Below are 26434 nucleotides of genomic sequence, written 5' to 3'. Positions count from 1 at the left end.
AGAGGAAAAGAGTGCGCCTTAAAGGAGAGGCATGCGAATGAAAGGCAAATGCTGTTCAATGTTGGCAAATGAGCTAGCATGTAAACACTGCCTCTGAGGCATGGCACTTCCCACTGCAAATGCTCCCAATGAAAGTTCAGTCTTAGGAGGGAGTGTTGTGCTATGCTTGCAGAATAAGTACCTATCTCAGCAAGGACAGATCAAAGTAAAATAATTGTCACATGCATATTTCTACGAAAGAGTTATTATTCTTATTGCTGTTTAAAACTCTGTGTTTTAAAAAAGGACCCTTGTTTTCTGAATACTACATCACAAAGATTGCTTTCTGATACTTCTCCTTTTAGCAGTTTTGGATTTCTCAAGGCATAGTAAGTCTGCGCAGAAACTTAGTAATGGGGCCAATATTCAAAACATTGTTGAGAGATTTAGAATCTCAGTCTCAAAGGCAGAAAATTGTCTAATCTTATTTTTCACGTATGATATCAGTGCGTATGTACCTCTCAAAACAATAGTCCAGTACTATTTGTGAGTAGCTGTCTTTCTGTCTCGTTTTCTCCATATAAAGGCAGGAAGAACATCAGTGACTGCACGCTGGTTACAGAAGAAGCTGAAACTATTGTATACCTGGTGACCTGGGCATGAGCTGCAGCGTTAGTTTTGGCTTCCACTTGCACACCAGATAATTGGTTTTGGTGATTTTCACTGAGCTACAGGAGTAAGAAGATGAAGTGGAGACTGCAGGCCTGCATGACCACCCACTCTAGGCCTTCTCCTCAAAGATTTCCATCTTTTCCTGAAAGGCTGTGCAAGGAGTTGAAGAGAGTGTTGGTGAAGCACACTGAGTGTTGGTGAACTGCTGCACCCTCTGTAGGTCTGTGCAGCCCATGGCCACAAATAGCCCCAGTTACTGCTGCCCACGTACTGACTGTGCCGCTAACGTAATTCCCAGCAAGGAGAAAGGAAAAGAAGAGCCAATAAATAACAAAAAGGGGATTTAGGAACAACACATAGCAAATGAAACTTAAACACTTGAGCCAGGCAGCTCTACGGAAGAAAACAGGAAACTGGCAGATGCTGTGCGAGAAACTGGAAATGCGCTACTCAAGATCTTAACTTGCACTTCTTGGACACTGCAGTTCTCATCAGCCTCACTGAATTGTTCTTCCAATAAGCAAACAAAACCAGACCCATAAGCACAACCTGGCTTAACACTGAACATCACCATATGCAAGACTGACTTCTTCAGCTCTCTGCTTAGGAGCAGCTGTAGGTACATGTTTATTTCCTCGTACAGGGAATTCTTGCCACTGCATGGAGAGGTTCCCAGCGCTCTGTTGCTCCTACAGACATTTCCCCCAAAACTTTTAAGAGGGATGAGATGGAATAGTGGATGACCAGACAGACACCCCTGGTGCCCCTCCAAGGGGCTGCAGTGAGTTGGTTCAGGGACCAACCATGACTCAGCACCACTGGCCATTGCTCATTGCTCAGGATGAATGACAGGAGTGCAGTAAGTGTTCCCCAGTAAATACCGAATGGTTTCCAGATGGAACAACCAGAGGGTGCTGACTGTAACACCGGAGTAAGGACACAACTCTTCGTCACATCCAGTGTCACTTAGTCGGGACGATGTTTCCTGTATTCAGCAAACATGCCGGTAAAAGAATTTCCTTGGCATGGAGACAACTTGGAAATGTCCTTTTAAAAATCAGTTAATACCAACAGAACTCATGAGCTAGCTGGAACCACTTCCTATGCTATGGAAAGAACACTTGAATAAGGCTAACCAAGACATTTCACCCTCCCCACCTCCCCCCTCCCCATCTATTTCTGGATGTCTTCTTTTGTTCACCCTTTGCTAATTATAGAGGCCTTGCTTAGGTTATATTTATAGCCTTAAAAGAGTTGCCTGACTTTCAGAACACTTTATTCATGTATATTTCCTGTGTTTATTGTTGCCTTCACTAATTTTTTAAATTAAATTTACTTGATCCAAGATTTTATTTAGCAACAAATATCAAAGTAACTTCTCTTTCAACAAATGAAGAGCTGTATTTAGATGCAAAAAAAGCATTTTTCTATTTCTGAATTTCTGAAAAAACGATTTTAGTTTCTTTCCATTTCCGAGTGATGAGTACGATGGGCAATTCCAGAACTGGACAAAATGCATTTTCTTTTTTTGCTTTTTTTGCTTTTTTTTTTTTACTAGTTTGTACCTATAAATGTATATATATATGTAAATGTATATGTGTATACACCTATATCTCTATACATCTGTATCTATAGATACAGATACATAAGCATATATAAAACTACAACAGTTGCTTTAATGCTTGAGGTGTTCCCATAACGGTGTTGTTTATCAGCCCAGCCTGCACCTGCAGCCCCGAGCTACCAGCTACAGAAGTGGAAAAAAGCTACTCAAGGTGTCCAACGAAATCGTAGCTTCATTTTCCTACTGGAGCCGTTTTTTCTCTCGAGTTCTCCTTCTTACACCCGCCCTTCCATTTGTTCTGGTGTTGCTCTGCAGACATGCCTGCAGCATTGCTGCGTGTACCAGCAACTTTTATTTGCTGCTCAATCCTGCAAATAAAGACCGCGGCGCCCTGCAGCCGACCAGGGCGAGCAGCGGCTGCCCGCCCCGCACGTGGCGAGCGGCTCGCTCCCCGCTGCCCGTCCTGGCGGGAGAAGCGCGGCCTGCAGCCTGAGGCGCGTGCGAAGTGAGCGGTCTGCAGCCTGCAGTCCGCGGAGCGCAGGAAGAGCGCGCGGCTTGCAACCTGCAGCCTGAGGCGCGCGGGAAGAGCGCGGTCTGCAGCCTGAGGCGCGCGGGAAGAAATGAGCGGCTTGAGGCGTTCGGGGGTAACCGCTGTGTGTAAACGCTTATGCTTCGTGTCGCTTCTAGAATGCGGGTAAGATAGCACTTAAGCACGATGGGTCGTGATTTAGCGAGCGTTAGCTGACTAAAGCTGCCGTCTGTCAGCGTGCCGAAATAGTTGGCAGCCCGGTGAAGATGGCGGTACTCTCAGCTCGCTTTTAACCGGCGATTCCATCGGCGGCGTCACCTCAGCGCACGGCTGTGCTGCACGTGTTCGGTGCGCGGGTTGTGTGCTTTGTCACGAGGGTCAATGCAGAGCTTCGCTGCTCGGCGGTTGTCCCCCGAAACGACCTTCTTGGTATTTAATGGATTGATGGAATGCTGCGATGTATTGGGCGCTTTCCTCTTGCACCAAAACTCGCTCTTTGTTGAGGCTTTTTTTTTTTTTTTGCACCTTTGCCTACAGGTGGGGGGAAAGTAAGCGACTGAATCTTGTTTGCAGAGCGCGGAATTGGTCTTTGTTTCCATTTATATGTAGCCTGGCACAGATTCGGATGCTTTTAACCTGAGGCACTGAAATGGAGTAAGCTGTGACTGCTTGGTCGGTGAACGAAACAAAGCGGTGCATGGCTGTACTTGTACGGAGATAAAAGACTGATTAGCGCGGGCTGGGCAAAGCCTGGGAGCTGAGAAGCAGTGCGCTGGGAGGTGTGAGTGCTGTCTGCTGCTTGCTGTCACTGCTTCCATCTGAAGCTTTGCTTTGTAAGAATTTTTAAATCAGAAATGGAAAAGACTGAAGTCCTCTGCTGTGTTCCCGGGCCTATAAAGCTGCAGAATGCATTTAATGCTCTGAATTGTCTTTTTTTTCAGATGCTGTGCTTGCACGTGGCTGCCATGAGGCCATACCTGTTGTTTCATTAAGCTGTGGTTATTTAGATCTCTTAGTTTTTCCTTCGTAAATCGTACTTTCCTCTGCTTTTTCTCAGCATTTTCAAGCCCTAGAGCGGGGTGCATTAGGTGTGCCTTAGTATGAAACCTATTGGCTCCACAGTGCTGTATGAGCAAAAGTGACCATCACTGATCTGAAACAGCTTATCTCTATACATGGAACTATAAATTATAGTGAATTTATATTATAGAGCTTTGGCAGGGTTGGTAGGTGTTGGAGGCAATGCAACAGTAGGAAGTCTGAGTGACTTCATTATTGCTAACAGGAGAATATCCTTATATCTAAACAGCCCAGATATAATTATAGAGGCAGACTTTCACTGTGCTTAGGAACTATCTCATATGAACAGAAATTGGTGTTGTACAAAAGCACTGTATTAGAATGATAGGAGTGTCATACAAAGGCACTGGACCTGAATGAGACAATTTCCGCAGAGCTAAGAGCCATGATCTTCCTACATAAGACTTGGTGCCTGCTTCTAAGAAATGCAGTGATTTATAAGGGGAGGGGAGGGCTGTTTTTGTGGCAGGAACTTCCAAGTTCGGCAAACCATCATCATATGCAAGTTCTGAACAGCAGTGTTGGTAGTTCTTTTTTTTTCATACTGCCCTATAAGAGTGCGTTTTGCACCTGGATGATCTGGATAATCTGGCACTGCTGTCAGCTGTCCTGTGCTTCTAATCGTGATCCTGCTCTTTTGAAGGAAAAAACTGAACTCTGATGTTAAACTTCCACTTTGTATAACACAAATGGCACCAAGTTGCAGATGGATATGCATGTGCAGCTCATCCTTCCTGCCAAGGCTGCAGTGGGAGATTCAAGCTATCAAGCAGGAGTGGCTGCAGCTGCAGACCTCCCTGTATCCATACTACAGCCTGCATCTATGCTTGCTATAAGCATTAGGATGCTCAGTTTTTTCTGTCTAGTAATAAGTGGCAAAATATTGCATAGTGGCTGTTTGTGGGAATGGAAGAAAGCTTGCTGCAGTGAACTGCAGTGGGAAAATACACTTGCTTGCTAGAAGTGACAGGCTTTCAAAATGCACCCACATGAAGCACGGTAGCTTTGTCTCAGCTTGCTGCTGAACATCCGCCAATGGGTGGGAAAGTGACTGACTGCAGAGTGCTGAGTTCAGCCTCCTGCTATCAGAGGTGACAGCAGCATATGGCAAAGTAGACTGCTTTGGCATGAATGAGCATAGGAGAATGCTGTCATCTTTTTACCCTTCGAAAAGGCACCAGAGGCTTGGAAATGAACAAGCAGTTTAGGAGGGCTATCAGACAACACTCCTGCATGCTGGAATACTGCGTTTAGTCGCAGGCTTTGTTCAGAAGAAGTCAAGAAGATCATCACATGGACTTCTAACAAAGTGCTTCCTATACAAGTTTCAGTGGGGCGGGAGGTATAATTCCATGCTTCATTAAGCCTGGGTTTTCTGGTGAGGCTTCTTTACACTGCAGTCATTTCACTATTTCTTTCCACGTGATCTCAGAAAAAGAATTATTTCTTACTATGAAACACACTTAGTTAAATCAAATTAATGTTTCTAATGCAAGTAACTTGTTGGGTCAGTAAGACGCATGCTTTCCCACTTCCCCCAACATTTAGAAAGTTTGAGAAATGGTGACTTTTTTTCAGATCCCAGTATGCTCAAACCAGCCCAAAAATCAATAGCTGCGTATGACACCACGCTCTGTAGTCAGACTGCTGATACTAAGGGAAATCCTCAACCTCGGTTTCTCACTGCTTCCCTGACTGAAAGACTCCTATGGCAGTTTTATTTCATCAGCTATGTTAGTTACATTTCCTGCCCTGATAAATGGATGCTACAAAGTCCAAAAGCACTTCAAGTTATCAAATTGCCTTTGATTACTTAGGTCTAAATAATATTTCAACCTTTTATCACTCTGAAGAAAAACTTTTAAGGTATTCCACTACTGATATTTTTTTTTTCTAAAGAATAAAACTTCCCTCATCTCTATGTATTTGGTTTAATAATTCACTTTCTGTACCTTAACTCATTATTTTTCTGTGCACTTCTTGATATTTAATTTCATGGAGATTGAAGTTTAAAATTAACCATGATGTATTGAATATTATTATTACTATATTTATCTAGATGTGTTTGATGTGATAAGTAAGAGGGACTCCAGTGCTTCTGTTGACCCAGTTCACACTAAGTTTGCACTGTTTTAAGAGATGATTTGAAACTCTGCTAATATAGTTGTGTTTTTGAGAAACACGTAATACAAAACTGAGCACCTGTTTGCTTATTAGCTGCCAAAACATCTGTATTGCCATTGTACAGTGGAAGTCCTGCAGACAGGTCCTTTGGAGAAATGTGGGTGAAGCATTTCTTTGAAAGATGTGTTTCCAGCTAATGGACAGATGTGTGCTTAGTGTTCCAGAGCTGGTGCTCTGACATCAGTGAATGGCCTAAGTCAGTTGGCAAACTCAGTGAATGGTTTTAGGATGAACTTCTTCAACATGAAGTATGCTGGCTCTTCCTGCAATCATTCACTAATTGGGCTTGTGCTCACGTAGTACTTTGACCTGTGACATCCCCACTAAAATAAGCAAATAAGTCAAGGTAGTATTTTTATGTGAGTCACAGGTTCTTTAATGCCTTTTTTATAACTATCAACGTTCAGTGAATTTTCTGATCCTCAGCCATGTGGAAGTATCCTGAGGACTATTCTCCAGTGCAGGCTTTATTTTCTCCTGCCTCAAGTGGAGACTGCTTGCTTTTATGGTTTGAAGAATCCTTTGGAAGTAGTTGCTGAATTTTCCCTGCTGTGAGCTGATGAGGAAAGACCAGTCCCCTGGAACTGTCTGCATCCTTTCTTGGGGCCAGATAACCTTTGGACTCTAGAAACTCTTGCAATATTTTCTTTTTAGCTTTGTACAGAGACCTTTCACATGACTCAGACAGCTGGCTACAAATTTGGCATCCCTGGGGCATTCCTGAGTTTTCATAGCTGAGGATAAGGTAGATATATCTTACTTTTATGTTTACTAAGCTTTCAGCAACTCCAGAATAGCAAAGGTCTTCCTCACTGTTAGTATTATCACTGTACTCGGAGGTTTTCTGTGTTCATACTTTGTCTATACAGAAACATTTCTTTTGATGCAAGAATTGTGTGATGTCAAACCACTTTTCTAATGTAATTACTAATTAAAGAGTATCCCTACTCCACAAGACAGGTGCATGTTTGAGATTTTAGCAGATGTTGAAATGCAGGTTATTAGACTGCAGCTTGCTGCTTTGGCTCTTACTCTGGCATTGTTACTCATTCCAACTAGTTTGCTTCATTAATGCTTCCGTTAACTTCTGATACCCAATATGAAGATGGAAGGTTTTGCACTTTAACAAATATGATCTTTACATTACATACTTTTAGAACTCATACAAGGGTACCTTTTAATGCTATGAATTGTTTCATTATTTGAAGCTGTTAAAATTTTAGTCTTAGATCTGCTAATGCACTTGTATATCTTATCTGGAATGCATCTGATGGTTTGGTTTTCATGTAGAAGAGCCAGAATAATAGGAAAATACTTCAAGCAAATATATATTTCCCAGAGTAGGTAGGGAACAAGTTAACTGTTTTGAAAATCTATTTGAATCTTCCTCATAATTACCTTTTCCTTCCTTCTGCATTTACAATCTCTGTCATATCCTTAAGTCCTTTTTTTACTCCCCACAGGTACCCGTGTTCTCCAGAGCAACCTGAAATAGCTGTTGCTACACTGATTGGAAGGAGCTGACAACATGGATGGACAGAAAGGTCAGGAAAAATTTCAGTTCTGATTCTCTCTTCTCAGCTGCAAAGAGTTGATGCTACCTGGTACTGGTGTGGTGTCTGATCTAAACGTGCTGGTAAGACCTCAGGCTGAAACGTTGGAAGTTCTTAGCGTTGTTGTAACCTTGTTCCTAAGTGATGGACTTCTGAGTGTGATGCTGTTCTGGAATGCTGTACAGTTTAGCAGATATTGTCCAATTAAGAAAAATGAGCAGGGCATGCCACAGGATGCAAAGCTAACTGGAGGTTCTACGATACCAAGGGCACAAATACTGAAAAGAAGCCATTCCCTCTGATAGATGTAGCCAAAGCCTGTATGCCGGGAGTTTCTAGAACATATATGTATGTTGTTAGAGATCTGTGTGTATGAAGTTGTATGCACGTACTGGGAGAGTTAGGAACAGTTTATCAGCACTTTCATGAAACAGATTTCTGCACCTTTTATGTCCACACTAGTAAGCGTGCATTAGTTGAAAGGTATCAACCAGCCTGAGGTTAGAAATGAAGACCATCTCTGAGACTGTTCCCAGCACAGCACATTGAATGCCTAAAAAATCTGCCTACAGAGTAAGCAACGGAACCATGAAAAGTAAATATTGCTCAAATATCTTTTCATATAATCACTTTAATCATAACTGTAATTTTATGGCAGATCGTGATAACTTAAAAATCCTTACACTGAATAATATCTTCTGCAAATCTCAGTAATTTTGTAAAACGATTACTCCAACCTTAAGAACTGAATGGGTTCAAAGTTCCTGGTTCCTGACTTTAAGACATAGTCTCTTGGAAACGTATTCTGTTTGTCATTCTAATCTGAACATTATTTAAGATGAGAAGCATGGCTTACTAAAAGATTATAAGCAACATATGGCAAACAAACAAAGACGTGACAGTTTTTACTCCTTTTTGATCCATTTTCTTTTCTCCCCCGAGTAACTTCTTCCCTTTTTTCTCTTAATTTAGGCTGAGTTTATAATAGTTCCTTCAATCATTGTCATGAAAATGTCTGAGAACAAGTGGAGTTGTATGTACAACATATACAGCTCACTTTTCTTGTAGTCATGGGCTTTATTTCTTGTGTCTGAATCATTAAGGCTGTGATAGAAATGCTGCTGTGGCAAGCATCCTGACTGCAGATCTTTAATGGGCTCTCCCCTCTGTGCTCTTGATACAGGTAGATTCAGTTCTCAACTTACATAGTTATTGTTTTATTTGGATGTTTTATTATTTTTCTTTTGCTCAACAATCAAGAAGTTAGGAATCAGAAAACTTTGCAGAGTTCAGCAGCAAATAGTTACAGCAAAAACATCTCTGTGTTGCAGGAAATTCAGTTAACTGCCAGTATAATAGGGAAGTTTGGACCTAATATAAGTTTCTCGTCTTGTGTTTGATTATTTGTTTGTTTTTTGAGGTGAAAGGTGTTTTATTCATTTCGGAGCTAACTTCTAGGTTGAGAGGGTGTGGCTGATACCACATTTCTGGCTTCTGATTTCTGTGTCAGACCTGACCGCAACAAACAACAAAATTGCCTTAAGTGACATCTGACAAATGTGTAGGGGGAAATTTCTGTCCACCAGAGAGCTGTGCGTAAGGATTGGGTGTACTGAGGAGTCCAACTGCCTAGTGTCCATAGAGAAGAGCCTAAAGGTAGTTGTAGATGATGTGGAGTACAGGAGTCCCCGGTGTATCAGTAGTGATAAGTACCAAATGAGTCCTAAAGATACTTTCTTCCTCCTTGCTATCTGTTATGTGTATCCTGCTTACAACTTAGCCTTCATGGTTAACTACATGTATACATACAAAATAATAGCCCAGTGAGAAAGTTAATATTCCAATATGCACTTAAGTAGGGAGTGAACATAGGTGGGCAGAGATAAGGTTACTGTGTTACTTGAGGTGATAAAATAATTATGTAAATGAGTGCAGAATGGTAACAGGCATTCTTCAACTCTGAATACAAGGCAGAGAGAGGCTGAAATGGAAGGAGTAAAATTTGTGCTATTCCTATGGAGTTAAACAACTATTAGGATAAACAGTAAAATAGAGAAGAGTAAAACTGAAATCGGCTTATTGCAGACTAAGATGAAGACGGGTACAAATTTCTCACCATAACAGCTTGCTTACTTAAAGCCAGGTAAATTAGAGGTGCTTGGGGAAACAGATAAACCATGCTTTCTTGCTCAAAGCACAACATTAAAAATCATCTTTCTTAAATAATACAATGTGAAATTGTTACCTACCTTAAGTTCTCTAAAAAAGATGCTACTCCTAGCCCACTCGACGATGGAGAATAAGGTTTGGTCAGCCATTTTACACATGAGCCCAAACGTGTTGAGCTTCTCGTGTTTGCTTCTGTTGGCTTGCTCTTGCTGCAGATAAGCCATGATCTTAGCTTGGACTTGCGGTTCGTCTGGCTCACATTTCAGGAGTTCCAATATCAGATGCGGAATACTTGCTGGTGAGCTTGTTTGATAACCATCCATGTATGAGTAGCCCATTATTGACTCTGGTGAGCTAGTGTAAGGGTCGGGGTACTCGGACTTGATAGCACGGCTTGGGAAGTGGCCATACGTTTGGTAACCTTGCAAGCTGCCATGGGGTGGCATCGTCATACTAATTGGAGAGGTTACAAAGGGGCTTCGGTCATAGTCTGTAGGAGGCAAGGCAGTATGGTTCAGAGGTAGGCCCTTGGAGGCAGAATGGATGTTCTGGATCGCAGAAGATATTGTCAGGTCGGTTGGCATAGCTTGGATCACCTGAGTCATGGCTTCCAGTTTAAGTCCGTTTGCTCGGATGAGAGCTTTCTTCTGCTGCTTCAGCGCCCTGTCTCTCTTGTACATCGGTCCAAACTTGTTTCTGCCGCCGCGCATTCGGTCAGCTCGCACGGCTGTCAGGGGAGAGGAAGAAGTAAATCATAACAAAAACTGGAAATGGACGTTCCATAATGAAGCGCACATTAGGGCAGGGATAAATGTAGACATGGAACTCCTTGTTTTATTTCATTTTTTTCAAATTCAAAGTAGTACTTACTCCTAAAGAAGGAGTTATTTGATTTAGCAAGTGTCACTTATTTCTGATAACTGAAATAGCGTATGCACATTGCTAGCTTGGAAGGACTGCTCTTTACAGTGATTAAGACACGGGGACAGACACAGTGGTTGGCTACAGGAATTTCACACCTGCTATGGGATCATGGGGAGATCTTACCATATATTTGGTTTATGTCAAGTTGCTATGTCATTAAGAAACTAGGGCTGATGTCCAGAATATGTCTGAGACATAGCCAGTAGACCACAGTGCCTCATTATGGTCATTCCATTAGAACATCTGAAACAGAAATTGTGAAATGTTCAGTAGTCACAAAGGAGAGAATGTCTTTTTTTTCCTGGCAAAAAGGAAATACTTCCTTTGGAAGATTCCGTTCAGGCTGGTGTGTGACTTTAAGAAATTTCTAGGTATCTGAACAGCTCTACAGAAATGTTTGGCTGCAGCTGGAACGCGCAGAGAAAAGCTGCCAGCCTGCTGCCTTCCACGTAGAAGGAGGAAGTGACACTACTGGCGCTGTTTTGGCTTGTAATATGTCTGGAATTAAAAATAATTAAAACAAATCCACGTCAACAGCTGCCTTGGGAGTCACGCCGGTGGTCTGTCCTAGCAGTGACTGTCACCGTGCTGTACGTGTCATGGAATAGAGAGCAGCTCTCGCCAAGCCCACCTCGCCCAACGGCAGTTACACTGCGAGAGGGACCTTTGACAGCCGGGTGACATGTGGGCACTGCTGAGATTGCTGGAGGTTAAGTTCTTGAGCTTTTTATCTTAGGGATTAGTAGGACATTAAAAATTTATTCTGGATGCTGAATACACGTAATACTGTGCATAATCATAAGGACTTTAACGTTTAATGATTCTTTATTTTTTGGCGCATGGTAATTTATGAACAAGATTTAAGGCTTTAAGGCTGTTTATATATATATATCACTATCAGAGAAATACACACATAAATGTCACAGGTATTTACAGTCACGGAAGCACGTGTTGTTAACAATTCTCTAACGAGAGGAAAAGAAGTTGTATGGGTGTACAGCCAAGGGAGTTGGAGTACACAGTACACTTCTAAAGCACCTTTAAAACTACGTGCACCTTACTTACGTCTGCAGTCAAAATGTTCCTAATAATGCTGCTGAATGTTGGTTTTGAGTGAAATGCAGAAAACTAATTAAATCACAGTGCTGCCAAATGTAACTTTAAGTCTGCATGCACAGTGTCCATCCAGGTATCCAGAATTATCAGCTACATGGCAAATTCTATTAGCAAATGCTCTTGGTGTAACTCCTACAGAAGTTAGGGTGCATTGCATGCAATCACAGAAGCACAAAAATTGCACCTGTACCATTGCCCACAATTGAGAGGAGGTAAAAGTAGTTTATGCCATTTATCCTTGTTCTCTGCCAGCAAGGGGAAAATGACTCCCAACGTCTGGTTATTTTACTGCTTGAATTTGGATGTGTGTGCAGGGTTTGGGATGTGTAGTGCAGCATCAGCGGTAGCTGAGGCTATGGGCAGACAGAACAGTGTTGAATTCATCAGATTGCAGAGGGCTGATTATTCTGTTGATCTTCAGTTATAGCAGAAGTTTTCCTCTGCCAAACTCAGGTGATTGGGGCTTGTCCTTTATGGCTCCCTTAATGGTTTATTGTATCCCTTGTTGGTCTGATTCTTCCTTGTTAGGTGTCTCAGGTAAATGCCATTTCAGCACAAAAGAAGAATAAGGAATTTAGAAGGATGTGCTTGGTTAAGTAGAAATGCTTTCTGCTTTGAAATCTCAGTTTATTTTATTTATCAATGTTAAAATCAACTTGAGTCTCACATTTGAATCTCAGTGACATATTTTCATTTTCTTTTCTCAAAGGGCATCGTATCCTCTTCATTCCTCTCTGTACAGGACAGAGCCAAATGAAGTAAAAAAGTATACTTTGAAGTCCTTATTCTTCCATTGGTGATAACATCTCAGGTGTAGCACCACGAAAAATACAGGACATAACTTTAGAAGTTTTTGGTCCTTAATCCCAAAAGCAAGTCGCTGTAAGAAAGGACTTGTATATTCACTCTCTCTTTTTGTGCCATATTATCAGAAGATAATACTATAAAAGGAACCTGGATAAAATAGAAATAAGATCACATCACTCTAACAAAGAATGTCCAAAACCGAGATGCCTCTTACATATTTAGTGTAATCTAAATTAAATCCTTTTCTAAAGCTGCAGAACTAATTTCCACTATCTGGAGCCCTTCATTTGCAAGGTTGGAAGTACTGAAATATCCAAGTACGTACATACATGAAAATGGAGTGTATGGTTTTGGCAAGTTTTTGGATTTTTTACCATTTTACCATTTTCTTGTTATAGGAAGCCTCAGTCTCATTGAACACAAGCCACCTTTTACTACAACTTTAAAACTGTGCTGTACAGCATAATGTTCATAAACCAGCGTTTATCATAACGGGTACTGCTGCAGCTGGTGTGAGCAGGGCTGGGGCTCTTACCTTCTAGTTTCATTCCAACACTGAGGCATTTTTGAAATCGGCAGTAAGGGCATCGCTTCCTCTGGGTTTTGTCAATCTGGCAGTTCTGGTTCTCTATACACGTGTACCTCTTGTTATTCTGCACCGTCCGCTTAAAGAATCCCTGCATGGGAGATAGGAAAGTCAGCCCTCTTGCTTGAATGGTGTGTTTCAGCATTTCATTGCACAGAATGCATTGTAACAGACTCTTCTTACACAGTTCTGCAGTTGGGTTTAAATGAAAGTCAGGAAAGAAGCACCAGACCCTACAGGAGCTTCTCTTGAGCTAGGGCTCTGCCTTCTGGGCTTGCATCAAAGCTTAGCAAGAGGCTGTAGGCAGTGTGGAAGGAGAGGCTGGGCAGCTCCTTCTGCATGACTTAATTGTAAAATAAGTGTTCCCTTCAAAGCAGTTATCTGTAAAATAAGTAGGAACACTGTGGCAAAGATGAAAACAAGCAGAATACTTCTGGTGAACGTGTATCCCAGTGGTGTGTGCTAAAGGCATAAGTGCTTGTTATTCAATTCTCATTGATTTTGTTTTAATGAAAATATAATGTGCCAAGTTAGTTTTGCCGTGCAGCTAAGTGTTTTAAATTGCTTTGTTCAAACCATGGAGCTTCCTTACAGTGCATTACTTAGATGGCTGTAAAGAACTTAACAAATTTTTACCTGACAAATTGGTCACGCCATAAATTCATGTATATTTAAACTTGAGTGTAACAAAACCGTGCAGATAAATTAATTCAGAAATAGTTAAAGGCGGTTACCTTTACAAAAACGTTATTCTCAAAATAAGGAACAATTGAAAACAAGTCATACGTTTGTAGCTTTGTGTCAGGTGAGCTCTGGCAGTGTCTGGCTGCTGTAAGAACAGCCGAGTCACCACCGTCACAGAAATGTACCGTATAGCACCGAGGGATGGGAAATGGTACAGCTGCATGAGACTGTGAAAGTGAGCTGTGCTGAGGAGACTCTGGCTTTGTCCTCCGGGAAAAGAAATAGCCTAAGCGTACCTAAATCAACGGAGATCGATATTTGGGACAGTTACGAGTAAAAGTTATGCTGTAACTACGTCACTTTACAACAGCGAAACACTTTAAAGTAACACTAAAGCTACGAAAACAGCCCACATTGTTTCTTCCCTTTTGTGCAAATGAGCTCTCTCAAAGACACTTCTAATCCTACAGCGTTTTGGTGCTTAATTTTTCGTGAGAATCTAGCAAGAAACACATTAGAAATAAGCCCAACTATTAACTGCCTTAGTTTGTCTTTTTTTGCTTATTTTGAAAGTTTTTTTGCTGTACTTCTGTTTGTATGAAGCAGTGAGTACAGCACCTTGCAGCTCTCGCAGGTGAGCAGCCCGTAGTGGTACCCCGACACTTTATCTCCGCACACCGGACACAGCTCCTCCAGGTCTTCGTCGTAAGAGTAATTCACCATTTTAAACTGAGACACTGGGAAGAGGAGAAATAGCACGTTCTATTAGGATTTACGTTAACAACTCGCTTTTTTTCTGCTACTGTTCTAGAGGAACAGTTCTCTTTGAAGTACAGCAGAAAGTATTGCAGAAAGTTCGATGTTTCAGAGTACGGCTGGCACTGCAGTGTGCAACTTTTGCCCAACAGCAAAGCCGTGTGGCTCTGAACAGGTGAAGCCAAACCCCTCGGCTCCTCACGCTTAGTTCTCAGTATTTATGTTCGCGGAGTGCTCTTAACTCAGCGCCTAGCTGAGGGAATCACGAGCTTAACGAGTTCGTTTAAATCCGAGAGTGATCGGGAACGGGCTTTAAGAAAGTGCAGTGGAAAGATGAAGCGTCACCGCCGTATTTAAAGTGACTCGGTTGTTTCCTTTAAAGTTTTCTTTCAACATCAGCCTGCAAATATTTACTTAGCCTAGGCTCGTATCTTACAGCCCAGCACTTTTGTGCCGCGCTGCAGTCAAGTTACTTACTTGCTAAGCGGGAGCTCGTGGGCTCGGGGCGACTGCCGCCCCCCGCTCCGCTCCGCAGCCCGGCCCCGAGCCGCAGCGGGAGCGCTGCCCGCAGCTCCGACCTGCCTCAGCCGGGCACGGCGTCGCGCTCAGGCTCGGCGCTGCCGCCCGGCCCCGGTGGCGCGGGCAAGGAGCGAGTCCCGGCTCGGCACCGGCGTCCCTGGGTGTCGGGGGCCACGCGCCCGGCGTTCGGGCCGCTCTGGGAAGGGGCCGGGGAGCCGCCCGGTGGGCGCACGTCGGGCTGAAGGCGGGCGCGGAGCGCGGTCGCTCGAGTCGGGCTCCCTCCGAAGAGCCCGCTCGGCCGCTCCGGCGGGCGATTCACGGAAAGCGAGCCCGTCCCGAGCGGCGCCGCCGATTTCCCTCCCTGGACCTCGGGTCGGCTGCGGCGGAGGGTTCCCGAGCGGTCGCGGGAGGCACCGGGCGCGCAGCGGCGGCGCTCGGGGCGTCGCCTCCTTCCCGGTAGCCCCGCTGCTGCCGCGGGTCGCGGGCGGCGGAGCGACCGTAGCCCGCCCGAAGCGCCCCGGGGGGAGCCCTGCTGGGGGCTGCGGGAGCTGCGCGCCGGGGCATGAACCCGCCGGCAACGCGGCCGGGGCAGCGGCTCCGGGGCGGCCTCGGCACAGCCGGAGTCACCGCCTGCCAGCGGCGTGGGGCGGACGCGGGGCGGTGGCGGACGGGGGAGGAGAGAAGCCCGGCCCTCCCCTCTGCTCCCGCGGCTGCCGCTCCGGGATCCGGCGCTGGGACCGAGTTGTCTCTCCTCGCAGGAAAAAAAAAATAAAAAAATAAAAAAACAACCAAAAAAAACCCGAGTGGGAAAGCAGGGGTTTTCCGAGCGCTTGATGGGGAGCCTCCTCTGCGGGCGAAGAAAGGGGCGGGCGGGCCGCCCCCGGCACCTCTGAGCCCCCGGCCCACCCCACTCCTACTTCCCTGCGGGCTCCCGGGAGGACGGAGGACGGCTTCCGAAGAGCCGCGGGGCAGGACCCGCCGCTCGGGGCAGGCAGGGGGCGGAGCGGGCAGCTCCCGTTCACGGGGCCGCGGGAACCGATCCTCGCAGCCCCCGGCCCGGCCCGGCCAGGCGAGGCGCTTCCAGCTCGTGCGTCCCGCCGTCGCCCGCGGAGGGACCCGGAATGGTGCACGCGCGCCGAGGCTCCGGGCGAAGTTTCCCCCGCGGCCGCTGCCACCTGTGCTGTCCCCTCGGGCCCCGCGGTTGGCACGCGGGCTGTTCTCCCGGACTGTTCTGCGCGGCTCCGTCGCCGTAAACTTGGCTATAGTTTCGGGCGGAGTGGGGATGGGACGCCAGCGCCGGTGTCCCTCGGGCGAGGCTCCCGACCGCCGCGGCCGCGCCTCCCGGCCGGGCCCTACCGCGATCCAGCGCCGGTGATTCGGTGCCCGAGCCGCGAAGGCGCGAGTTCGGCGGAGCTCGCGGGCGGCAGCCCTAAACTTTTTTGGCAGGACGCGGGGGCGGTTTGCACGGGTGGGGAGCCGAGCGTGCGCGGAGGGGGAGAGCCGTGCAATTCCCCCCTTACCTTGCATGTTTTCTGGCATCTGCCCCTGTTCCCCATTCGACCGGGCGAGTCCCAGGGCCTCCGTCTCCACTTTGGGCAGCATGACAGGGCGGCTGCGGGCCGGGCTGGGGGCTCCGTGTCTGTCCGCGGCACCGGCACCTGGACACGGCAGCACAGATTTAGCGGGACCGCGGGGCGCTCGGCGGCCGACGCCTCTTCTTCCTCCTCCTCCTCCTCTTCCCTCCCTCCGCTCCGCGCCGGCCCTTGCCCCGCTGCAGCGGGAGCGCCGAGCGGCCCCGGCCGCCGGGAAGCGCCGCCGGGTGCCCGCGGCCGGGAGAGCCGCGGAGCGGTTGTCGGTCTGCAGGCGGCGGGGGCGGGGGCGGAGAGGAGAGGAGGAGGAGGAAGACCGGGGGGTGTCGGAGAGGAAGGAGCGACCCCGGGAGCCCGCAGCAGCTCCGCCCGGGGCTCAGCACGGCGGCAGCCCGGCGCCCCGATCCATGCGGAGAGGCGCAGTGCACGGGAGCGCTCTGCCGCCGCCGGTGCCGCTGGACAGGGTTCCCACCCCCGGTCCCCTCCTCCCTTCCTCCCTCCTCCTCCTCCTCCCCCTTTCCCCCGCCACAAGTGCGGAGGTGCCGAGCCGGGACCTCTCGCCCCGGACCCGTGGGGAGGCGCTCCCGGAGCCCGGAGGCCGCGGGGGCTTCGGCGAAGGGGGGCACCGACACGGAACTCGCAGCCAATACGGCGGAGGAGAAGCGAGGACACCCCCGCGCGACACACGCGCGCACACACGCTCGCACACAGCGTGATCGCCCCCCGCCCGCCTGTTGGCCGGGCTGCGGGCCGCAGCCGAACCCGCCCGCCCCAGAGCAGCCCGACAGCCCTCGGCCCGCCGCGCGCCCCGCTGCAGCTCCCCTCTGCCTCCCGCGGGACCCCCGGCGCTCGCCTGTCTCCCTGCGGGGGGCGGGGGGGGGACGGGCAGCGGGAACCTCGGCGTCTGGGGAACCCCGGCCCTCGGGACCCGATGCCGCCTCTCTGCCCCAGAGCCTGAATGTAGAGGGCGGGAGCTCGCCTATCTATTCTGGCTCTTAGCGTCTCCTTTCCCTAAAACTTCTTGCGAAATCGATCAGTGCCGGTTGCACCGTTTGCACAAAATCCGATGCCCCGGCCGAGCCATCGCTTGAGCAAGAGCTTCCCTTCTCCAGCTCACGGTGCGGCGAGCGGCACTGCTCCCCGCGTTATCTCAGATAACTTGTTTCTCTCCAGCGGGCGTCTCAGCGGGAGCCGGGCGGCCCCGCAGTGCGAAGCAGCCCCGCACAGCCGCGCTGGGGCCGGGGGTCCGCCTGCCCTGCTGCCCCGCCCGTCCCGGCCGTTCGGTTGGTACCGCGGGCTCCGGCCGCCCCCACCGGGCGGTGTGGGCTGAGCGCTATTGTCACCTCTGCGAGCATCCGAGACCCCCCGCCCGTGCTGCTCTGAGATTTCAGTCACCGTTCTGTATATTAAAAGCCGAAAACTGCTTCCGATTGAAAGTGAGGCACGGAACTGTCCCCGGCGCTGGGCCGCTTTTCCCATCGGCTAGGACAGATTGCGGAGCAGCGGACCCGTGTCCGAACTTACAGCCGCTTGTGATGAATGAAAGGGAGTGGGGCCGGAGTGCGTCGCGTGTGCCATTTTCTCCACAGTTCGAACTTTTCTCATCCACCTACGGGGAGAGCTTTGCTTAACTGAGTGCAGACCCCGAACCTACACAGACAGAGAGTTCCGTCTTTCCTGCTCTGTGCAGGGTGTTTAGCTTTGTGGGGCTGGACCCAGAGCGCATTGAAGTTCGGAGCTTACGGGCTCCTTACGTTTTGCCATTCCCCTTCGGCGTGTAGCCGGGCAGGGAAGTTTTGGTCTATGTCATCGCGTTATTTCTCAAGCTGTAACTTCACACCTTAGCGGTTCTCCTGCAGCGCGATGCAGAGGCGTGACGAGCCGCGGGGCACCAGCGCGGTGCTCTGCGGCGCGGCCGAGAGCCCCCGAGGGAGTGCGCCCGTGCCTCGGTAAGGAGCGGGCCGGGCGAGACGGTGTGGCCGCTGAGGAGCTTCTCCCCCCGGCCTCAGTCACAAACAAGCCCTCGAGACGGCGTCGCCATGCGGCGTCACCCGGGCCGGCTCCCGACTGCTCTGGCCGGGGCTGAGGGCAGCGGCGGCTCCGCTCCTTCGGCCGCCCGCCCCGGGGCTCGTGGCTCGAAGCTCTGAGCTGGGGCCGGGAGCCGCGCTCTCGGCGGGGCCGCGGCTTCGGGCCCGGCGAGAGGGAGACCCGCCGAGCCGTCGGGGAACCGCCGCTCCCTCCCCTCTCGGTCACGCCGCCCGCCGAGGCGCCCCGTGCCTCTGCTCTCGTGAGTTTTGCTCCGAGAAAAGCCCCCGCGTTTGGGCGAAAAATAGGGCAGAGAGCCCCGCGGGCAGCCCCGGCAGAACGTCCAAAACGCCCTCACCCCGGGCCCGGCCCTGGCGGTGGGCCTCGGGAGCTCTGGTCTCACTCATGGACTCTACATCGTTCTGCCGGGCAGGGGTTGGGCGAGCACAGCGCTGCAGAGCTGCTCTGCCAGCCATCGCTACAGATGGACATACTTTGGAAAGCTTATTACACATCCACGTTTCTCCAAAGTAACAGTTTAGGGCAGTACACATTATAAATGATACCTGGTCCCTTGTGGCTATGTTTAATTTAACATGGAGTCCTAGCACTCACGATTGCCTTGAGCAACCTTAATTACCCTTTCTTCTAATCTCTTCTCCATTCCTTACCAAGTTCTCCAAACTTTTTTTTTTTAAACGTGATTTCTCTCCTGAGTTTGCCTGCCTTGTTCTGACTTTGCCTGAAGGTCTTGATTGACGCGTGTAATTATAATTATAAAAGATGATGGCTCGGGGAGCCTCCAGCAGCCTTGATTAGTACAAGGAGCAAGACCTGGAATATTTTACACTTCCCTATTTAAATGTATGTTCATTTACATTAAAAAAAAAACACACAGACTGATTTTCAATAATTTGAAACTTCTTCCACCTCTCTGTTAGAAAGCAGAGGGTTCTGTGCGGCGATACTTCAAGCTCCAATTTCTTACGGCTTCAAAGAGGCCACAGAACTGGGGCTGATGTTGCACACACAGAGACATCCCCATCCCCGATGATCTGAGCAGCAGGTAGCGCTCCCTGTCACCTCTGCGGGGGAAAGTGGCCCGAAGAAGGTTGGGTTTATGTTCCCAGCAAGCAAGCTTTTCTTCCGAGTATCACGTTTTTAGCCCCAGAGTGAATCTCAAGGATCTCTCCCCAAAATCGGTGCCTTCAGACAGTTGTGGGTGAAGTCCCTGCCACGGAGCTGGCCCAAGCGATCCCTAGCAGCCCAGCCCTAGCGGCACACCTCCCCGTGCCCCACGCCCCTCACGCTGCCCAGCCCCGGACATACACGGGCAGTGCCCCCGGGCAAGCAGCGTGTGACTGAGCGGCGTGAGCAGCTCCCCTCTGCAGCTGCAACATTTGTAATGCTGCGTCTGCTTCATCTCACTCACTTCTCACTCCCAACTTTACGAGATTGTTTATGCCAGGAAATATGTATCTATCACAGGCTCTATTCCTTTTTTTTTTTTTTTTTCTTTTTCTTTTTCTTTTTCTTTTTCTTTTTCTTTTTTTTTTTCCTTTCTCCTTTTTTTACCTCTCATCTCTTACCCCATGTCTTCACCCCCGCCGTATCCCTGCCATCCCTACCATCACAGTCACCCCCACGGTACGACAGGGAGAGTTCCCTGAAACCGCCGGAGTCGCACAGCCCACGAGGTCCTCTCATCACTTAGCCAAGGAGCGTTACTTTTGGTTCCTAGGGATTCAGTTGGGCGGAGGTTGTTAGTGCCTCCAGCTCAGGCTTTAGAAAGCAAACTGTCCCTTCCAGAAAACGGCAGAAAGCACAAAAACATGCTTTATTTTTCCGTAATGTTTTTGATCCGCTGTCAGCAAATCAGAGACAGTGATCGGGCTGCAGTGCTTTCTCAAGCAAAACGCACACCATAGAGGATCACTTTCCAAAGCCTGTTGCGTTTTTTCTGCTGCAAGTCATCACCGCTGCCTTGCGGAGATGCCGATCCTCTCCGGTCCGAACCGGAGAGCCTTTTCCAAGCAGTCAATTATTGACCGAGAAGCTATTTTTAACGCCCGGCCGAGGTTACTGCTGCGCGCTGGAACGCCCTGCTGCCTTATAAACACCTGGCAGCGACGGGTGATGCGAAACTGCGGGATACTCCAGGGCGAGGAGCGCGTCGGGCCAAGTGGGTGGCAAAGCACCTCCGTGATTGCTTTTCTTTTATTGCCGGTGACTCACCGGAAGGCGTTGCGATGCCGCACCCCGTCCTGCCGCAGCCCGCCGGGCTCGGGGCGCAGCGCGGTGCCCCCTGACGGCTCTGGGCAGCGGCTCTCCCGGCGACTCCCCAAGGGCTGCCGGCGCTCCTGCGGGGCCCGGGGGGAGGCGAGGGCTGAGGCAGCGCGGCCGGCCCGGGCGGCCGAAGGCACGGGCGCCTCGGGAGAGGCGAGCCCTGCCCGGAGCTTGCCGAGGGGTTCCCTGCATCGGCAGCACCGGCGGCACCGGCAGCGAGCCGCAGCCTTCGGCGCAAGCCAGCCTTTAGCCTAACACACTCAAAGAGTCGGTTTTGCAAGTAGAAAACATGCTAGTTTTCTTTCTTTCTTAACGCTAAACGCTATGCCTTTCGTAGGGGAGGCGCATTCTATCCCAGCACTGCTCGGACCTGTTGCCGCTAACCGCGCGGAGGGAAAACGTCCTCGCCCCGAGGACGCGCAGCGGGCCCCTCCCTGCGCCCGCCCCGCAGCGGAGCCGCAGTCCCAGCCCTGCACGGAGCGGCGCGGCGCGGCGAGGGGTGCTCGGCAGCGCTGCCCGCCGGAGCCGGGCCCAACCGCCTGGGTGCAAACAGCCACCCAGGTATTTGTTTTTTTTGCCGGTGGGGTCCGTTTGTCTCGGCTGCGCTGCCCCTTTGGAGCTGCGCGTGGAGCATCTTAGTTACAAAGGCTGCAGCCTGGTCTGGAAGTACTCCAAATATATTTGTGTATAAAGCAAGGCTCCTGTCAGGGCTGAGCGCTGGCCTCTGTACCAGAAGAGGTAATTGATTTCTATCCTGCACAGACAGGCTTAAAAATGAAATTTCTTTTGCTGAGGCAACTGACCTTGATCTGCTGGTGAAAAATAAAAAAAATAAAAAGGAAATGTTTTAGGTCCGTTCCTGCCCCCTCCCCTCCCAAATAGTGATTATGTTTTGAAGCTTGCAAACTTTATTTACAAAAAGTAATTTAATAGCTGATCTTTATCATGAGCAAACCCAGAACTCATAGATGTATATGTATCATCTAAGGGTTCTCCGCACATAAGTGTATAATCATAAAACAAACCATGAAAAGATAAAATAGCGAGGTTTATATTGAGAAATCTCGATAAGGATTGTGTATGTATGCAAGGCTGTCCATTTATAACTATGTATTAATATATCTAATACCTACTGATGCACATATCAGCTCTGCAATACTTGTGGAATAGGAGAGTAAACTCTACACTTCAGTAACGTTTCTGTCCTCACCACAGCAAGGCACAGCTCTTGCTGCAGGTAATTCTTCCCTGCCACCCTGTTAAGGACTGGCTGGGAGCTGACCTCCTAGATGCCCACATGGATGGGTGACTGGAGGCTTTTCCTCTGGAAACCACAGGCATCATCATTGTTGTTTTGCTCCATGTATTTGAGTATTTAAAATTTAACTTCCTTATAAGACTGAAGAGAACCAAGTGTATATGCCACTTTTCTAAATAGTTCATTTGCAGTATAATGATGGCAGAAATATTTAAGGAGGGGAAAACTGCGTAGAAGTCAAGATTAGCATTGAGATGTCACTGTTAAAAGCTGCCTTGCACTCAACCTCTGCTCATTCCCGTGGAAGCTTTGCTTGCTCTGCTGGCCAGAATCCTCATCCAAACTTGTAAAGACAGCATTTGCTGTCTTTGCCAGTGATGTGAAAGTGCATGATACATGCATACTAATAGTAGTAATCCATACAAATAAACCTTGCCAAACTGGACAGCACTGGTTAGAATACTGTAAATTCTAACCAGAATTTTGATTACATTGATGACATTAAAATTAAGATGGCAGTAATTATTACACAAGCTGAAAAGCCTCAAAGTAAGAAATTGCAAGGAGATTATTTGTCCTGCTCTGCAACTATTTTTTTAAGTTAATGAAACAGTTATTTCTGTTATATAGTCATAGGTATATAGGTACTTCTGTCATATAGTCATGCTTACACCAATTGCAGTGTCCCTAAGGATGCTAAGACAGCGGTATGACTGGAGGAAAATCCAGCTGGTTGAGTGACTTTGTGCTGCCTAGGAATCCAACCAGAAAAAAATCAAGGCACTTCCAGAGGACCGTATGATGATCTTCACCTGGAAGATGTGATGTTCTAGTAAGATCCCGTGAATTCCAGCTACTTTTTTTTTACTACATGACTGTAAACCTAAAAGCAGGTGTCAGCTCCATTCTGGCTGTTTGCTCTCTGAGGGGCAGATCCACTCCCCTTTAAATGAGAGAAGGAGTTTTATTGGTGTTCATGGGAACTGGACAAGGCCAAGAGGAAGCAGGCTCACCCTTGCAGTGGTATGTTGCTGCTCTGTACCACGGACTGACTTATCCCAGTGGATAAGCACTGGCTGTTCATGCACAAGTGCCCCCAACAGGAGCACCTCACACACCCACCTGCTTTGTTTTGGCGTGGGGAGGAAAGAGCAAAGGATGTGCTGGGAAGGACTGGACAGAAGGGAAAGTCCAGAGATGGGATTTAGTCTACTTGGCATTTGTGCAGATTGTGCTTATTCCATGAAGGGAGAGCAAATAAGAGCAGGATCCTGCTCCTCCTTACATTTAACCCTAAGGGCACGTGGTATTCAGGGTACACACATCAGGTTAGACTTGTCAGGAAAGCCAGCAGGAGCTGTGGCAGTGCTGTGCCACACAAGGCAACAGTCCTGCCCTGGACACAGAGCACTTAGGATTTCAGAGACTGGCACAGGATTCAGATTTGCTTTTCCTGCGCCTTGCTTAGAGAATCTGACCTGGTATGACCACAGTATGGCACATGAGTGCATTTTGGAAGTGTGGTGACAACAGGGCTTTGCTAATTCACGACCCTCTGTCCTTCGTATCTACATGATTTAGAGAACCCTAAATACATTTGGTGTAAGTATGATGGAGAGGAATGTCTCATTTTTCCTTCTTCTGCTGTTGTGGATGGGTACCCTTACAGAACTGTTATAGCACATTATCCTCCAGCCATTCATTCACAGCCCAGCAAACTGTGCTGTGATGTCGGGCATGGCCCTTGTGTGGGAGGTGTAGAGCAGGAGGAGGGGGTGAGCAAGGAGCTCCTGGGGGCCGGCGGCCTGGGGCACAGCTGGGTCCCAAGTGGGAACCTGTCCATGGGTACCCTCCCCTTCTCCAGAGAAGGAGCAGCTCAACCTAGGAGATCAAGATCAGGTTTCAGCTAGATTTGAGGGTACTTCCTGCAGCTGTTGCTGCACCTTCCATTGCTGCAGTGCCTTGATGGCAAGGGGCCCATATCACACCCTGCATCAGGACAAGTGCCTTGCCTGCACACAGTGACGCACTTTGGGGTAAGAAGAGGGTAGTGATCCCAGGTACGTGGGCCCTGGGCCAAAGCTCCCTTTTTCATCCTTGCCATAAACTGCCGTGCCAAGGCACAGCCTTGCACAGCCAGGGGCTGTGGAACCTGCGGCGTGGCTGAGCTGCCTTGCACAGGCAGAACAGCCTCCCAGTCCATGTAGGAGCAGTCTGCTTTGGCATGCCATCTGCAGCCCTGCTGGGGCTTCACCACAGCCCCTGCAGCCCTGGGCAGCTGGGGCACAGATCCCTTGTGTTGGAAAGCCAGAGCAACCTGTGCCAGCCGGCTTTCTCAGTGGAGAGCGAGCGGGTGCTGTTCCATATCTGAAAGTGTTTCTTCACTGCTCTGAGGTATCAACCGACCTTCACTATCCAGCCCATCCCTACTAAATGAATATCTGTATGTGTTTTAGATACTAAAAAGAATCTGTATTTAACACCCATGTTACTTACAGAACTGCAACAACAACAAAAATACCCTGAAAACATTCCTGAGGTTTTATTCAGTAACAACAGTCAGGCCGGTAGCAATTTATGCTTTTCACCAGTGCTGATACACACACGCGCATATGCAATTTCTTAGTAATTAGCAATTATAGTATTTAAAAATACTATTAATGGTCCAATGGTAAATTTGGTAATCACATTATCTCTGCAGGAAAAAATCATTCACTCAGTCATCGGCTGTTTACTTTCATTTTACATAGCGTCATAAAGTTCTCATTTGCCTAAAAACACATGTAAATTAATCAGTTTTGTTTGCTTGCCCAATCGTAATGATTTTTTTTGGTTTGGGCAGCCTCAATCTCATATATTTACGCAGAGTCATCAAAACAGAAAACTGTTACTTACCGACTGATGTAAGTCCATGTTTTATAGATTCCTGTATGATGGCCGTGTGAGAACTAGAAGACATCATTGAGTGTAAATATACAGTACCCTTGGGTGCAAGGTGTACAGCATTGAGTACGGAAGAGGTGCAGCCTGTAAACTTTTCTGGCCTTGAGACCAAGGCTATAATAACCCTCAGTGAAAGTCGGAGTGATGAACAACAACAAAAAAATTATCCCAGAATTCAGAAAGTAACAAGCATGTCTTTCAGTGGACTCTGTACTTTTTCCAGCATTAGTGACCTGCTGTAAACCATGTATCCCATTTCATGATAGTCTCTAATCAGAAGAATTGGAACTTGTGATAGGTTTGGCCCCATCACGTGATTTAGTACAGCTTGATAAGAAGGCCCTGTTATAAAGTGACAGCAGAAGAGATAAGAACTCTTGGCAGATAATGACAGAGAAATGATTAACCCGGAGTGGAGAGGTGCTATGAAACCCAGAGAGTGGAGGGTTGTAAAGTTGTGGGGTCATAAGATTATACCGAGTGGATGAAAAGCCATACCAATGTAAGTGTAATGACTATAAACTCAAGCTTGTGACCTATCTTCCTGATGTCATCACCTCTTTGCACAGTGTACTGCAAGCACGGTTGTTTTGGCTCTGTAAACACTCTCGGGATGGCAAAGCAAGCAAGCGTTAATTCCTTAAAGGAGGCTTGGGAATGTGCTTGGGATTCTATGCCCGAGTGACAGTGTGAGCAAACCTCTGTGATGGGTTTGTCAGACAAAGGATTTTATTGCCCAGCCTGCAGGCTGGAGGCAGCTCCAGGTTGTAGCCGCTTAGCCAAAAGTGTAATGCTTCTGAATAAAGTTGGGCAGATGACTGGGTGATTGCTCAGCTTGGCTCTGAGTGGCCAAGTCCTGCTTTGTGGCCGGCAGAGGAGGTGTGGGGCACCTTGCCCTGCAGCACCCCAGCCCTGCAGCACTGTGCCTTGTGGCACCTCGGTCCTGTGGCACCCCATGTCATGCAGGTGGGTAGGGGCCGTGGGCCCTATAGGGGTACGCTGCTGTGCCCTCGGTGCTCACTACAGCCTAGGTGCAGTTTGTGGTGTGAGGGCAGGCTCCCACCTGAATGCTCAGATGATATTTGATATGTCAAGGCTCTTAGAAAATCAAGTTCTTCCATCGTGGGCTGGATCTGAAGCCTCTTGAGGTCTGCCGGAGTTTCGGTTTTGATATTTGCAGAGGGCTGTAAAGCAACATCTGCTCTTTTGTG

At 48.4% G+C, this 26434-nt stretch overlaps 1 protein-coding gene across 2 annotated transcripts in view; it reads right to left on the bottom strand.

Moving 5' to 3' along the window:
* NR5A2 (nuclear receptor subfamily 5 group A member 2) overlaps window positions 1-25455 on the bottom strand; it is an 87072-nt gene extending 61617 nt beyond the window's left edge. Inside the window, exons 1-5 of one of the 2 annotated variants that reach the window (XM_042820031.1) lie at window positions 25176-25455; window positions 16643-16780; window positions 14466-14584; window positions 13113-13254; window positions 9811-10457 (exon numbers count right to left, since the gene is read on the bottom strand). In XM_042820031.1, the coding sequence (XP_042675965.1) occupies window positions 9811-10457; window positions 13113-13254; window positions 14466-14584; window positions 16643-16780; window positions 25176-25242 (1113 nt within the window). In that variant the 5' untranslated portion in view covers window positions 25243-25455. The remainder of the gene's footprint in view (window positions 1-9810; window positions 10458-13112; window positions 13255-14465; window positions 14585-16642; window positions 16781-25175) is intronic. The other variant, XM_042820032.1, reaches the window with a different exon arrangement.
* Between the last annotated feature and the right edge of the window lie 979 nt (window positions 25456-26434).

The sequence above is a fragment of the Centrocercus urophasianus genome, unplaced genomic scaffold, assembly GCF_019232065.1.
Source record: "Centrocercus urophasianus isolate 14NV4802_14NV808 unplaced genomic scaffold, USGS_Curo_1.0 seq_18, whole genome shotgun sequence".
Taxonomy (NCBI): domain Eukaryota; kingdom Metazoa; phylum Chordata; class Aves; order Galliformes; family Phasianidae; genus Centrocercus; species Centrocercus urophasianus.
Note: the sequence above shows the minus strand (reverse complement) of the source record. Positions and strands in the feature narration are given on the sequence as shown.